The sequence below is a fragment of the Rattus norvegicus genome, chromosome 14, assembly GCF_021556685.1.
Source record: "Rattus norvegicus strain SHRSP/BbbUtx chromosome 14, alternate assembly SHRSP_T2T, whole genome shotgun sequence".
Taxonomy (NCBI): domain Eukaryota; kingdom Metazoa; phylum Chordata; class Mammalia; order Rodentia; family Muridae; genus Rattus; species Rattus norvegicus.
In genome coordinates, this window is record NC_141547.1 from 100,213,875 (window position 1) to 100,228,675 (window position 14,801).

Here is a 14,801-nt window from a genome sequence, read left to right on the forward strand (position 1 = left end):
GAGTGTGTCAGAGCTCCCATGCTCCTGGTTGTGTCCAATGTCCTGGGAGTTGAGCTTCCTCTGTGATCCTGTGATCCTGTGATCCTGGGATCCTGGGAGTTTTAGAGCACCTGGGAGTTGGGCTCCCTCTGGTTGTTGTAAGAGTGGATGCAGAGCCAGCATTCCAGGTCTGTTCCAAGTCCAGATCTTGCTGTACCCCTGGCTGGGTAGGGGTTCCTGTGTCCCTGGATCCTGGGGGACCCAGTTACTCCTGGTGTTGGGGCAGATGTTGTGGTCTCCCTTGTGATCCTGGGCGTTTCAGAGCACCTGGGAGTCTGACTTTCTCTGGTTCTGTATCAGTTATTCTTATCCTGCTACATTCTTTATATCTCTATGAGTTTTGCTTTAAAAAGCCCAATAAAATGAAAAATTTGAGGATTTCACTTCTAAGTTTGCATGTCCCCAGATTTGCCTATACCTCCTTTGAGTTCCTCCTTTGAGTCTGGAAGTCACATTCTCTGTCCCCAAGGCCTCTGTGCTTAGCTCCTTCACAGTGTAAGATCATGTCATGTGATGGAGGCTCTTAGAGGGCCAGGCCCTTTCTTTTGTAAAGCAGTTTCCACATCAGAAGAATGCAAACAATATAAATATACAAAACCAACCACTCTTCCCTTTTATAGCTTTGTTCACAACCAATACTCTCCTCCTTCATCGCAGGTACCAGAGATTTGAAAAGGCCTTTCTTCTAGCGGTTGACATTGGAGCTCGTGACCTGTTCATGGTAAGTCATTCCCAGGGATGATTTTGTTCCTTCAGTTCTAAGGCTGAGTAAGTTGTCAGCTTTTGTGACCATTGAGAAGGATTAGTGTCCCTTGCAGCCTTAGACACATGGAGGCAGGACGTTGTCCCACCCTGGCCTGCAGCCCTGCCTTCAGGAAGCTGCTCAGTAACTGTCTGGGATCCTTTGACTTGTTGACACTTTCCTTGCCAGGGCCAAAGGATCTTTTATGTTTTCAAAGCATTTATGATTTTTTTTTTATTAACTTGAGTATTTCTTATATACATTTCGAGTGTTATTCCCTTTCCCGGTTTCCGGGCAAACATCCCCCTCCCCCTCCCCTTCCTTATGGGTGTTCCATGAATCTTGATGTGCAAGATTGACACCTTTCTGTCTGTTAAGTTTAAACGTCTTTCTAATCTATGCTCTGAGCAAGCCTGCAGCTACAGAAGCCAGGAAATGGGGGAGTGTCCGAGATACGACCACGTGGTTGGACTGTAGGGTTTCGTGAGAAGTATGGAATTCTGAGTAGTCCGCAGCTGCTTTGGCAGTTGGAGAGCACAGGGAGCCTGCAGGAGTGAGGGAGGGAGTCCACCTTGGCCTTGCTCTGCTGTTTGCCCACCCAGTGCTGGGTGAGATGACCCAGCTTCTACAGACCCTGTCTGCGCTTACTGTGCTTCCTGGCTGATTGGTTTTGAGACTGAAATGTAATTGGAATGTGTCTCTCTTCCCCTTTCTCCCCAACCCTCCCATCTGCTCCTCTCCGCTCTTATCTGAGGAGAACTTTCACCCCAGTGAGATCTGGTGAACACAGCAGCAATTCCATTGTCAACAAGGAAACAGTAACACAAAGGTTTTTACTGGTTGTGTGCACCGTGAAGATAGTAACACGGAATGTTGCTCTTCTGTGTATAGAGTTCATCACATTTGGTTATTAGTGTTTCCATTAGTTTGGCATTAAAATTCTAAACTACAGATTATAAGATTTAAATAGAATATTCTCAAATCATTTGTACACACATCAATCATGAAAAAATAGTAGTTGTTTCAAGAGGATGAGCGTCCTATTCTCCATCTTCACTTTGTTCTCCACTTAGGCTGGCACGTTAGCATAGTGAGAAGGCTTACTGTTCTCATCAGAGTGCGTCCTGCAGACACCACAGTGCCAGGGCTTTCATTGTGATCTTCTGACCTTTCTTTCTCCCTCTTGTTATTCCAGTAGAGGTATCTGGTCCTCTACTCTCCTTCCCCTCCTGTCCCCCACCATTCCCACTCCTCTCTCTCCTCTCCCTCCATCAGCATCTAAGTTTGTAGTCCTGATGGACCGGAAGTTTCCATGCTGGAGACCCACCGAGTGCTGGGACTAAAGGCATCAGTTCATATTTCTTAATTTATGCCTATGGTTCATCCACCCTTTTTTTTTTGTTTTGTTTTTTGGTCATGTAAGAAGTGTGATTAGAATTGTTATGTTTTTTGCTAGGCAAAATTTCCTTCTAAGAATATTATATTCTGTAATTTACTGCTTTATTAATTTGTAAATATACTTATCAAAGCACCTTCTAAAGTATTTTCATATTTGTTTCAGCATTTTAATCTGTTTCACCCAGTACCGATTTAGAGAAAGTTTTTGTGTTTGTTCAAATCTCCTTAATCCACAAAGATTTTCTGCTGATGGGTTAAAATAAGAGAAGAGGCTGGTGAGACTTTCCGATTTGGAAAAGTGCAGGCATTATTCAGAGTGCCGAACCTTCGCTCCTCCTTAAGACATTGCCTTTAGCCAAGGTCTATTTTAAGAGATCTCAAAATAAAGAGTGTTGAGGCCTCCGAGCTCTGTTTAAGTTTATGAAAGTACTATGTACATTTGAGACTCAACGTTGAAATTATCTAAAAGAATTTATCATGTTTTCTTATAGTTTGATTCGTACTGTTTAAATTTCATCTGGCCGGAGGTTCATAGACTATATTCTGAGAATATTACCTCTTTTGAAAAATGAAAGTTTATAAAGTAAGCAGGATTATCCCTACTTGCAAAGGATTTATTATCTTAAAGCCATCTCTTCCTTAAAGATTAAAAATAATACCAAAGAGACCACAAAAAGAAGAAGTATCATGTCTGGGGAGGGATGTAGCCCAGTTGGTAAAGTGTTTGTCGAGCATGCACAAGGCCCCGAGTTCCATGTCTACCACTCAGACTAGGCGTGGTGGCACACTCCTGTCATGCTAGCACCCGGGAACTGGAGGCAGGAGGACCGGAAGTCAAACTCATCCTTGGTTTGCATAACCAATTTGGAGGCCGATCTGGGTTACATGAGACTGTCTCAAAAAATCAAAACCAATAACAAAAAGGGATCAAGTTACACACAAACAGCCAGCGCTTTTTCTGCGCAGTCTGTTTGCGGTAAGCAGAGGTGTGCAGCTGGCAGGATGGTGGTGATGGAAAACATGACTGAGACTCAAGAGGTCTCAAGTGTAAGCTGGGCTCAGCAGGTTTTCACAGCCACGTAAGCCTTTTCTGGCGAGCACTAGCTAGTGAGTATTTCCCTTTGCAAGCCTCACACTGCTGCCATAGAGTGAAGCAGCCACAGTGAGTGTGACAGTGTTCCTATAAAGGTTCATTTACAGCAATTGTAATGTAATTACGTTTTCAAGTGTTGCATTAAAAACCCTGTGATTTCTCCCACACTGTTCTACACTAGAAGAAAAGCATCTTTTCTTTAGTGGCATTTGGCTGCCTGCCACTGTTTGTCCACTCACTTAGAGGGGACCCGAGGCTGCAGTGTGCAGAACTTTCAGGGTCGAGGGTTAAAGTGCAGAGGTGGGTCATCAGGTCCGTCTTCTCAGACGGGTGCCGTCATATTGAATTTTTAAAAATAGTGTTCAGGGCTGGGTTCAATTCCAAACCCAGCTATTGGCAGTGTGGGTTTATATAGTTTACTTAGCCCTGTTTGCCTCCACTTTATTGTCTGCAGCATGGCAACAGTGCATGCGTTGCCTAAATGAATAGGTTAACATATTGGAAGTGTCTGGCACACTGTACTAACTTGGAAACTTGAGTTTCTTGTCTGTTTTTCTTATTACTCACTTCTTAAATCTTTGTATAGTGTTTAATTATAAGAGGTATGTGTGTGTCTGTGTGTGCATGAATGTGTGTGTGTGTCTGTGTGTGTCTGTGTATGTATGTAAGATTAGTAATGCTAGGCTTCAGACAACCATTGACATTTATGTTTGTAAATTTTTTCTACTTGATAGCTTAGAATCACTCAAGACAGCTTTCTTTCATGATCTGTATGAAAGCAGATTTGTTGTACTTGAATTAATCTGCAATAATGGTAGCATTTGAACTACTGCAGAAAGTTTCAGTAAGTCATGTTGATGGTCCAGCATTCTTCATAACAAAGAGTTAATATGCTGTTATAAGTAAATAACCAGTGAGTTTTAAAATACCAGAGTTAGAGACCAGCATAAATCACAACAAGGCATTTTGAAAACACAAATTATAAATGACCCATAAACACAGAAAATGTTCAAGGTCATTAGAAGTGAAACCAGGGACTCGCTAATTTCTTCATGGAGTAATTACCAGTAAGCTTTTTTTTTTTTCATCAAAGTGTTTTGACTATCCATGGACAAATATTTTTATGGACTTTGTTTTGTCTTCTATTGTTCGATCATACAGCTTTCTCTGAATAGTATATTTATATTTATAGTTAGTTTTGGGATTGGGTTGTGTTCGGTATGTGGGATTGCACATGAATTTTAGGATGCATTTTTCTGTTTTGCACAGATATATTATTGAAGTTTGGATAGAATCGAATCAATCACTTTAGGTATAACTGACATCTTTCTGTAGTTACGTTTCCTTTTTAGTTGATTCCCAAATGGGAATCTTACATCATGTACTCCAATACTCACCTCCCAGTCCTCCCATGTCTGTCCCTCTTCCGTTTGATCTCCATGCCTCCTGGGCCCCAAGAAAAAGACAGGAAAAAGAAAAAAGTCCATTTTGTTGTCCAGATACTCACTGATCCATAGTCAAACTCCTAGCGGCCAGAAGCAGGGGAAGGTGGGCCTTCTCTCTTGCCCATGCTGCACTGTGCATGGGCCAACAAAGAGTGGGGCCAGCTCTCCTGTGCCCAAGCCACGGCTGGAGCCACTGTTCTGTCAGTTGTGAGGCTCATGGCCAGCTCTCCTGCATCTCCCTACATTTACCCGCCCTTCATCCCCTTTCCTCTGCTTCTTAAATCTCCATAGTTTAGTTCTACTTTCTTATCATATGTACAAGATGTTACATATCTGTGTGAAATCTAGGAACTGCAAATAATAGAAAATGTAATTTGTCTTTCTGAAATCGGCAGAATTCAATTGATGCAATTATCTTTACTAATATCCATTTCCTGCAAACAACATGACCTCCTCCTGCATGGTCTTAATGTTTGATGATGCTTTCTGCTGTATTTTTGGGTTGGTTTGGTTTTCTGTTTGTTTTGACTGGTTGAGTCTTTCATTTCCATTTCTTTCCCAGTGTCTGTATTTCTTTACTGATTTTTTCCTTGATGTTTTAATTTTTTAAATAACCAGCCAGTTACTGGTTATTTCATCTTGTTAGTAATCTTCTTGTCTAGATTCTCAATTAATCTCATAACTTCCTTCTTTAGGCTTCGAGTTAGTTCCCTGCCTGTTCACTTGAGTACTTGGTGGCCATTGGAGTTAGTCCCCTGCCTGTTCACTTGAGTACTTGGTGGCCATTGATCCGTTTCTGCTGCACAGGACTCTGGCATCTCTGTCTGGCAGGTCACTGTCTAACCACCGCTGTGCTCCATTATTGACAATTGTCACCTGAGGAGGGATCGAAGTGGAAATTGCCTCAAGGTTTTCTGGTGGTTGTTGCTGTTGTTGGGTTTTGCATATCTGATGGAATATATGTCTCTTCCAACTTGTAGTTCACCCCCATACACATATACACATACGTATACTCCTTTTCTCACACACAGAATAGAATAGTCTTTGCTTGGATTTATCGTCACAGGGAAGCCAATGGCAGTAACACTGCAACAAGTATTCTAGTTTCACAGCAACCTCCAGACTCTAAACAAATGGTGAACAGAATGGGTGGGTTTCTTACTAAAATTGGGAGCTATCTGCAGAAGAAGAGGCAGAGGAGTAGGGAGAAAAGGGGGATAGAGGACACCAGGAGAGCAAGGCCCCCTAAATCAACTGAGGGAAGCTCCTGGGAGCTCACAGGATCTACATGGGCCTCTGCATCTATACTAGTTTTCAACTTAGTGCTTTTATGGGACCCCTGAATGTGTGAATGAATGAGTCTTTGATGCTTGGGTCTGCTCCTGGAGCTCTTTTATTTTTCTATTAGTTTGGCTTCTCCAACTTCGATATGATGGGTTTTGTTTTATCTTATTATATTTTATTTTGTTAAATTTTGTTATTCTATCTCAGTTATTGTTATTTTCTCTTAGCTATCTTTGTTATTATTCTGTCTGTTTCTAATGGATCTGATTAGGAGCAGAGGTGGGGAGGAACTGGGAGGAGAAACTGTATTCAGATTATATTGTGTGGGGAAAGAATCCATGTTTATTAAAAGATGGACAGAGATGGGAACTATAATATAAAAATACAAATTTCAAAAATTTAAAAAGTTGGAATTAAGAAATCAAGAACTACAAAAATTATAGAAAAAAATTTACCAATTAGGTTCAGGAGAAAATTGCACTGATTTAGAAAAGGTTAATTCAGTTAAAGGCAGATGAATAGAAACCAACAAATCTCAAAAATAGCGAAGCAAACAATGAAATGAACAATTTAAGTGACTTGCAGAACTGGAGTCATGCGTTTAGTAGGAGCTTCATGAAGCGTGGCCTGCAGATTCAAAGACCCCAGTGAACTCAGAAACAAGGACACAGTTTCCAGACATGTCCTAGCAACACAGCATCCCAAATAAGAAAGCTGCTGCCCAGAAATTAAAAGTAATTGCAAGAAATACCAGTAGCTGATGTGAATTGCAGTTGCCCGTAACTAGAAATCCACACCAAGAGATAATGGGCATCCTTTAATATGCTGAAAACCATTAAAGCTCTGAACACAGAACGTGTCCAGTGAAGTGGAGATAACTTTAAATAAACCAGACACAACAGGTGCAGCAAAAATAAGTAAAGGTGTGGGTGAAATGTCTAAACCAGAACGTGATAACACAGAGCTCTGGAAATGGGAAGCATGTGCGTTAATAGTCCCTTCTCTTCATTATACGATTCTTCAAAGCAACCTTGACACATAATTGAAATTTAAATGTTTGAGGTGGGTAACTTATCCTAATTTAAATATTAGAAAACATATGCAGGTGTTAGTATAACAACATGGTAGCCAGTAAATATGTATAGTTTTATGTGTTGATTTGTATGTGGCTAGATTTTAAGGATCCACATTCTTTCTTTAAAAAAAGATATTTAGAGTGAAAGTGTCATTAACATTGTGCTAATGTATGTTAGAGTGAAATGAGTGATGCTGACATGGCAGGTGGAGTCACACTGCTCTACGGTGGTGACTCTTCTGAAGTACTGCGGTGCTAGGTGTGTGGTGACAAGTCAGAGCTGCGTTATAGCAAACAGAAGGTTTTCTTCTAGGTCAGACTCAGGCGTGTAGCTTTCAAAGCTGAAAGACTTAAAAATATTCTATCTAAGACCAGAAAAAGATAAATAAAACAAGCAGCAAGATTTTAATTTTATGCCCAAACACATACACAGACTTGATTTTGAAAGATGTTTATACCTTCCAGTTAAAAAGGCAGCATTGACGCCTCTCTTTGCTCTGTTGCCTTTTATTATCCTTTTATGGTTTGCTGTGTACAAAAGGCCAGCATAAGTGCTTAGGCCAAGATTCAGTGAGGAGGCATGAGTGTGCAGAGCACAATTTAATGAGGAATCCTAAGTCTAACAAAGTAAACTACTGTGTGTCCCAAGAACCTCGGCATCCATAATAATAAGTAAAATATGCTCAGCTTTATGGGGGACTGCAGAAGTCTCATGAGCGCCTGAATCTAACAAACAGAGATTTATCAAAGCATATTCATATTCAAGAGAGATATTCTGTTGTTACTGTGTTAATTTTAAAATATACCTACCCAGGGAAGAAAAGTAAGCATTTCTTTTACCCAGCTGTGACCCTGTCAGTTACAATGATCTATCTGGCAAGATATTTTTGCTAGTGCAACAGAGAAGCAAATATGAGGGGGTAACCAGAAACTGTTTTACTGGATTTAAGGCCCCCTCTGTGAAGTAGAACTCATATCTACAACTGTTAGTGATGCCAAAAGCTGTGGCTAGATAGCACATAGGTTCTGGAGACAGAACTTAAACTATTTAAACTATTTAAACTATTTAAAGAGCTAAGAGCCTATTGTCCTGTCCATGTGTACATAGATCAGTGCCTTCCTCAGTACTCATAAGAGAATTGCCTTTTACAATAGGTGGCAGTTAACACAGAAACCAACAACTGCTGATATGAAGAGTTAGAGATTTCAGAGTGACCATGCCTAAGTGGGATGTCTAAACCATCATCCTCCCTTCAAAGCTCATTGATCTTTGAGCTATTAGCATGTGTTGATTTCTGGGAAATTTAAAGTCAGTTTTCTTAGTATTCTGGCCTCTAATGTATCAACCATATGTCTGAGTAATCCCCACACCTAAGCATAGTAGGTCAACATAAACTTGACTTAAAGGTTTAAACAGAGAGAGCACATGAGTAGGTAGGCAGATTTGGCTTTCAGAAGTGTAGGAGAAAGTAGGGGTGAATATATGTGAAATCTATTGTGTGAAATTGTCAACAAAATACTAAACTATACTTTATATCACTTCCCAGAAGTCTAGAATTGTATCTATGGTTGCCACTTACCAGTAGCAAGAAACATTTCCTTAGCAGGTCCAGTGAAGCACTCTGGGCATTGTCCTGTTGGTACAATCCATTATTCTTTGATTTGAGTGCTTGAATTCACTCACATATGTGTATTTCCCTACCATGTAAAATGATCTTTGTATCAAAACAATAGCTTTTTTAATCTACAGTTTTTCTCTATCTTGAGAAATCTTACTTCATAATTTGATATATTTGTTAAATACTTACTGAAATGTATAGAAATTTCTGTATATGAGATTCTGGGCCATTTTTTACAACAAACTATATCAACAATTATTTCGAAGGTTGGTATCTCTTCTCCTGGGCATTTGAGTCTTTGTGTAAATGTAAAACCTTTATAGTGATTTTGCCATTTAGGAGACAATAGACAACATCTGGAGAAATGTTCAGTTGTAACTGTTAGGACCTAAAGGGTATGAGCAAAGGGAAGTGGTATTCCTGAATATATTCCAATGTAGGAATCACCACTGCTTTGTTAGATTTTTGTTTTGTTTTGGTTTTGTCAACTTCACATGAATATAGACATGTCTGTCAAGAGGGAATTTTGATTGTAAAAATCCCACCATCAGACTCACATGTAAACAAAACTTTGGGAAGCTTTTTTCATTAATGGTTAATGTAAGAGGGTCCAGTATAATGTAGACTGGTGGTGCCGGGCTGCATAAAATATGAATTGAACTAGCCATATATCAGTATTTCTGGTGGTCTCTGCTCCTAGGTCTTAGCTTAAGTTCTTATCCTGATTTACCTTTATTTTTTATTTGGATATTTTATTTATTTATATTTCAAATGTTATCCCCTTTCCCAGTTTCCCCTCTAGAAATCCCCTATCCCACCCCCCCCCCCCGCTTCTATGAGTGTGCTCTCCCACACACCACCCACTCACTCACTCACTCCCACCTCCCCACCTTGGCATTCCCCTACACTGGGGCATCCAGCCTTCGTAGGATCAAGGGCTTCTTCCACTGGTACCCTAAAAGGCCATCCTCTGCTACACAGGTGGCTGGAGCCATGGGTCCCTCCATGTGTACTCTGTGGTTGGTGGTTTAATCCCTGGGAGCTCTGGGCGTCTAGTTGGTTAGTGTTGTTGTTCTTCCTATGGGGTTGCGAGCGCCTTCAGCTCCTTCAGTCCTTTCCCTAACTCCTCCATTGGGGACCCGTGCTCACCCCATTGGTTGGCTGCAAGCATCCACGTCTGTATTTGTCAGGCTCTGGCAGAGCCTCTCAGGCTCCTGTTAGCAAGCACTTCTTGGCATCCACAATAGTGTCTGGGTTTGGTGTCTGTATATGGGATGGATCCCCAGGTGGGGCAGCCTCTGGATGGCCTTTCCTTCAGTCTCTATATTTCCTTTAGACAGGAGCGGTTCTGGGTTAAATTTTTAAAGATGAGTGGGTGGCCCCATCCCCCGACTGGGAGCATTGCCTAACCTCTGGATATGGTCTCTACAGGTTCCCCCTTCTGCTTTGTTGGACATTTCAGCTAATCTCATCCCTGTTGGGTCCTGGGAGCCTCTTGCTTTCCTGGCATCTGGGACTTGCGGGTGGTTACCCTCAGTTCCCCCATTAGTATATTCCTCTGTTCACATTTCTGCCTCTCGGTATATCAAAGTATATCAGCCCTGTCTCCACTCATACCTGATCCTGCCCCCTTTTCCCGCTCCCCCCTCTTCCGCTCAAGTCCCTCCCATTCTCTGCCTCCTGTGAGTATTTTTGTTACCCCTTCTAAGAAAGACTGAAGGATCCACATTTTGATCTTCCTTATTCTTGAGGTTTATGTGGTGTATGGATTGTATCTTGGGTATTCTGCACTTTTGGGCTAATATCCACTTATCAGTGAACACATACCATGTGTGTTCTTTTGTGTCAGAATATTTTCTAGTTTCATCCATTTGCCTGTGTGTTTCATAAAGTCATTGTTAATAGCTGAGTAGTACTCCATTGCGTAAATGTACCACATTTTTTGTATCCATTCCTCTGTTGAAGGACATCTGGGTTCTTTCCAGCTCTTTTTTTTTTTCGGATATACTTTATTATTGTGATATAAATAAATTAAAGATGTACATAAATATTAATAGACAAAGACTCCTACAAGGTCATTGTGAGCACAGGTATTAATTGCTAGAGATAAAGGTTTCACAGCAGCCTCAGGTTTGATTGTTTATTTATTTTTACTCTCCAGATTTTATTCCCCTCCCCGTCCAACCTCTGACTGTTCCACATCCCATACCTCTTCCCGCCCACCTGCCCCTTGTCTCTATGGGGATGTACCCACCCAACCCACCCCATCAGACCTTTAAACTCCCTGGGTTGTCCAGTCTCTTGAGGGTTAGGTGCATCTTCTCTGACTGAAGACCTGGCAGTCCTCTGCTGTGTATGTGGTGGGGGCCTCATCTCAGCTGGTGTATGCTGCTTGGTTGGTGATCCGGTGTCTGAGAGATCTTGTGGGTCCAGGTTAGTTGAGACTGCTGGTCCTCCTACAGGGTCACCCTCCTCCTCAGCTTTGTCCAGCTTTCCCCTAATTCAAACACAGGGGTCAGCAGCTTCTGTCCATTGGTTGGTGCAGATATCTGCATCTGACTCTTTCAGCTACTTGTTGGATCTTTCGAAAAGGAGTCCTGATAGGTCCCCTTTTGTGAGCTCTCCATAGCCTCAGTAATGGTGTCAAGCTTGGGGCCTCCCCTTGAACTGGATCCCCTTTAGGCCTCTCCCTAGATCTTCCTTTCCTCAGGGTCTTCTCCATTTCCACCCTTGCAGTTCTTTCAGACCGGAACAATTATGGGTCAGAGTTTTGACTGTGGGATAGCAAGCACATGCCTCACTTGATGCACTTTCTGCTGGAGGTGGGCTCTACAAGTTCCCTCCCTCTACTGTAGCACATTTCATCTAGGGTCCCTCCCTTTGAGTCCTGAGAGTCTCTCACCTTCTAGGTCTCTGGTACATTCTGGAGGGTCCTCCCATCCTCCTACCTCCTAAGGATGAGATTTCCTGTTTCCATTCTTTCTACTGGCCCTTAGTACTTCAGTCCTTTTGCCCCACCCAATACCTGATCATGTTCCCCTCTCCCTGTCCCCAACCCACATCTGCTTTCCCTCCCAGATCCCTCCCTACCCCCTTGTGGTTGCTTTCTTTTCCCTCCCAAGTGGAACTGAGGTGTCCTCACTTGGCCCTTCAGCTTTTTGAACTTTTTGAGTTCTGTGGACTATAATGTGTGTATCTTGGGTATTCTGTACTTTCTTCTTTTTTTTAATCTTTATTTTTGCCAATATCCACTTATTAGTGAGTACATACAATGTACTTCCTTTGGGTCTGAGTTATATCACTCAGGGTGATATTTTCTAGCTCCATCCATTTGCCTGCAAAACTCAGGATGTCCTCGTTCATAATAGCTGAGTAGTAATTCCATTGTGTAAATGAACTGCATTTTCTGTATCCATTCTTTTGTTGTGGGACATCTGGGTTGTTTCCAGCTTCTGGCTATCACAAATAAGGTCACTATGAACATAGTGGAACATGTGCCCCTGTGGCATGGTGGGGCATCGTTTGGGTATATTCCCAAGAGTGATACCACTCTTGGTATCTGGTATTGCTGGTCTTTAGGTAGGTCTATTTCCAATTTTCTGAGGACCCTTGAATGGATTTCCAGAGTGGTTATACCAGTTTGAAATCCCACCAGCAATGGAGGAGTGTTCCTTTTTCTCCACAACAGGTGTTGTCACCTGAGGTTTTGATCTTAGCCCTTCTGACTGGTGTAAGGTGGAAACTCAGGGTCATTTTGATTTGCATGTCTCTGATCACTAAGGACTTTGAACATTTCTTTAGGTGCTTCTCAGCCATTTGAGATTCCTCTGTAATGAATTCTTGGTTTAGTTCTATTCCCCGTTGTTTGATTGGATTGTTTGGGTTTTTGGTGGTAAGCTTCTTGAGTTCCTTATATGTTTTGGATATTAGCTCTCTCTCTCAGATGTGAGGTTAGTGAAGATTTTTTTTCCCAATCTGTAGGATGCCAATTTGTCTTATTGACTAAGTCCTTTGCCTTAGAAGCTTTGAAGTTTCATGAGTTTCCATTTATCAATTTTTGATCTTAGAGTGTGAGCCATTGTTCTCTTTAGGAAATTTCCCCATGTGCCCATGAGTTCAAGTCTTTTTCCCACTTTCTCTTCTATTCGATTCAGTGTATATGGTTTTATGTTGAGGTCCTTGATCCACTTGGACTAGAGATTTGTGCAAAGTGACAAATATGGGTCCATTTTTATTTTGCTACATACAGACATCCAATTAGACCAGCACCATTTATTGAAGATGCTTTCTTTTTTCCATTGTATATTTTTGGCTTCTTTGTCAAAGATCAAGTGTGTGTAGGTGTGTGGTTTCATTTCTGGGTCTTCAATTTTATTTCATTGATCAACCTGTCTATCTCTATACCAATACCATGCAGTTTTTGTCACTATTGCTCTGTAGTAGAGCTTGAGGTCAGGGATGGTGACTCCAAACCCCGCGTCCCCCAGCAGTTATTTTATTGTTTGTTTTTGCTATTCTGGATTCTTTTTGTCTTTCCAGATGAATTTGAGAATTGTTCTTTCCATGTCTTTGAAGAATGTGTTGGAATTTTGATGGGGATTGCATTGAATCTGTAGATTGCTTTTGGTAGGATGGCCATTTTTACTATGTTAATTCTGCCAATCCAGGAGCATGGAAGATCTCTCCATTTTCTGAGATTTTTTAAATTTGTTTCTCCAGGGACTTGAAGTTATTGTCATACAGATCTTTCACTTGCTTGGTTAGAGTTACCCCAAGATATTATTTATGGCTATTGTGAAGGAAGTTGTTTTCTTAATTTCTTGTTTTGCCTGTTTATCATTTGTATAAAGGAAGACTACTGGTTTATTTGATTTAATTTTTTATTTGACCACTTTGCTGAAGTTATTTATCAGCTGGAGAAGTTCTCTGTTAAAATTTTTGGGGTCACATATGTATACTATCATATCATCTGCAAAATAGTGATACCTTCAATTCTTTGTTGACAATTTGTATCCCCTTGATCTCTTTTTTATTGTCTTACTATTCTAGCTAGAATTTTGAGTACTATATTGAATAGATATTGGGAGAGTGGGCATCCTTGTCTTGTCCTTGATTTTAGTGGCATTGCTTCAAGTATCTCTCCCTTCAATTTGATATTGGCTGTTTGTTTGCAGTAAATTGCTTTTATTATATTTAGGTATGGGCCTTGAATTTCTGATCTCTCCAATACTTTTAACATGAAGGGGTGTTGTATTTTGTCAAATGCTTTCTCCCCATCTAAGGAAATGATCACATGATTTTTTTCTTTAAGATTGTTTATATACTGGATTCGATTAATGGATTTTTGTATATTGAACCAACTTCGCATCCCTGAGATGAAGCCTATTCGATTATGGTGAATGATGGTCTTGATGTATCCTTGGATTCAGTTTGCAAGGATTTTATTGAGTGCTTTTGCATCAATATTCATAGCGGAGATTGTTCTGAAGTTCTCTTTTTTTGCCGGGTTCTTGTGTGGTTTAATTATAAGAGTAATTGTGGCTTCATAGCATGAACTAGGTAGGGCTCCTTCTGTTTCTGTTTAATGGGATGGTTTGAGGAGTATTGGTATCAGATCTTCCTTGAAGGTCTGGTAGAATTCTGAACCAAATCCATCTGGCCAGTGGCCTTTTTTGGTTGGGAGGTTTTCAATGAATTCTATTTCCTTATGGAATATGGACCTGTTTAGATAGTTTACCTTCTCTTGATTTAACTTTCGTATGGGATATCTGTCTAGAAAACCATTCATTTCATCTAGATTTTCCAGTTTTGTTAAGTATAGGCTTTTGTAGTAGGATCAGATGATTTTTTAATTTCCTTCATTTCTGTTGTTATATCTCCCTTTTCATTTCTAATTTTGTGAATATGGATTCTGCCTCTGGGCCCCTTAGTTATTCTGACTAAAGGTTTATCTTGTTGATAAGAAACAGCTTTTGGATTTAATGATTCTTTGTGTTGTTCTCTTTATTTCTATTTGATTAATTTCAGCCCTGAGTTTGACTATTTCCTGCCTTCCACTCCTCTTGGGTGAGTTTGCTTCTTTTTGTGTTAGAGCTCTCATGTGTGC

At 40.8% G+C, this 14,801-nt stretch overlaps 1 protein-coding gene across 5 annotated transcripts in view; it reads left to right on the forward strand.

Annotated features, from left to right (window-relative positions):
- Wdpcp (WD repeat containing planar cell polarity effector) overlaps nt 1–14,801 on the forward strand; it is a 330,858-nt gene that overhangs the window by 209,108 nt on the left and 106,949 nt on the right. For all 5 annotated transcript variants that reach the window (XM_087583532.1, XM_087583534.1, XM_087583535.1 and 2 more), the window contains 1 exon segment: nt 697–760. In XM_087583532.1, the coding sequence (XP_087439658.1) occupies nt 697–760 (64 nt within the window).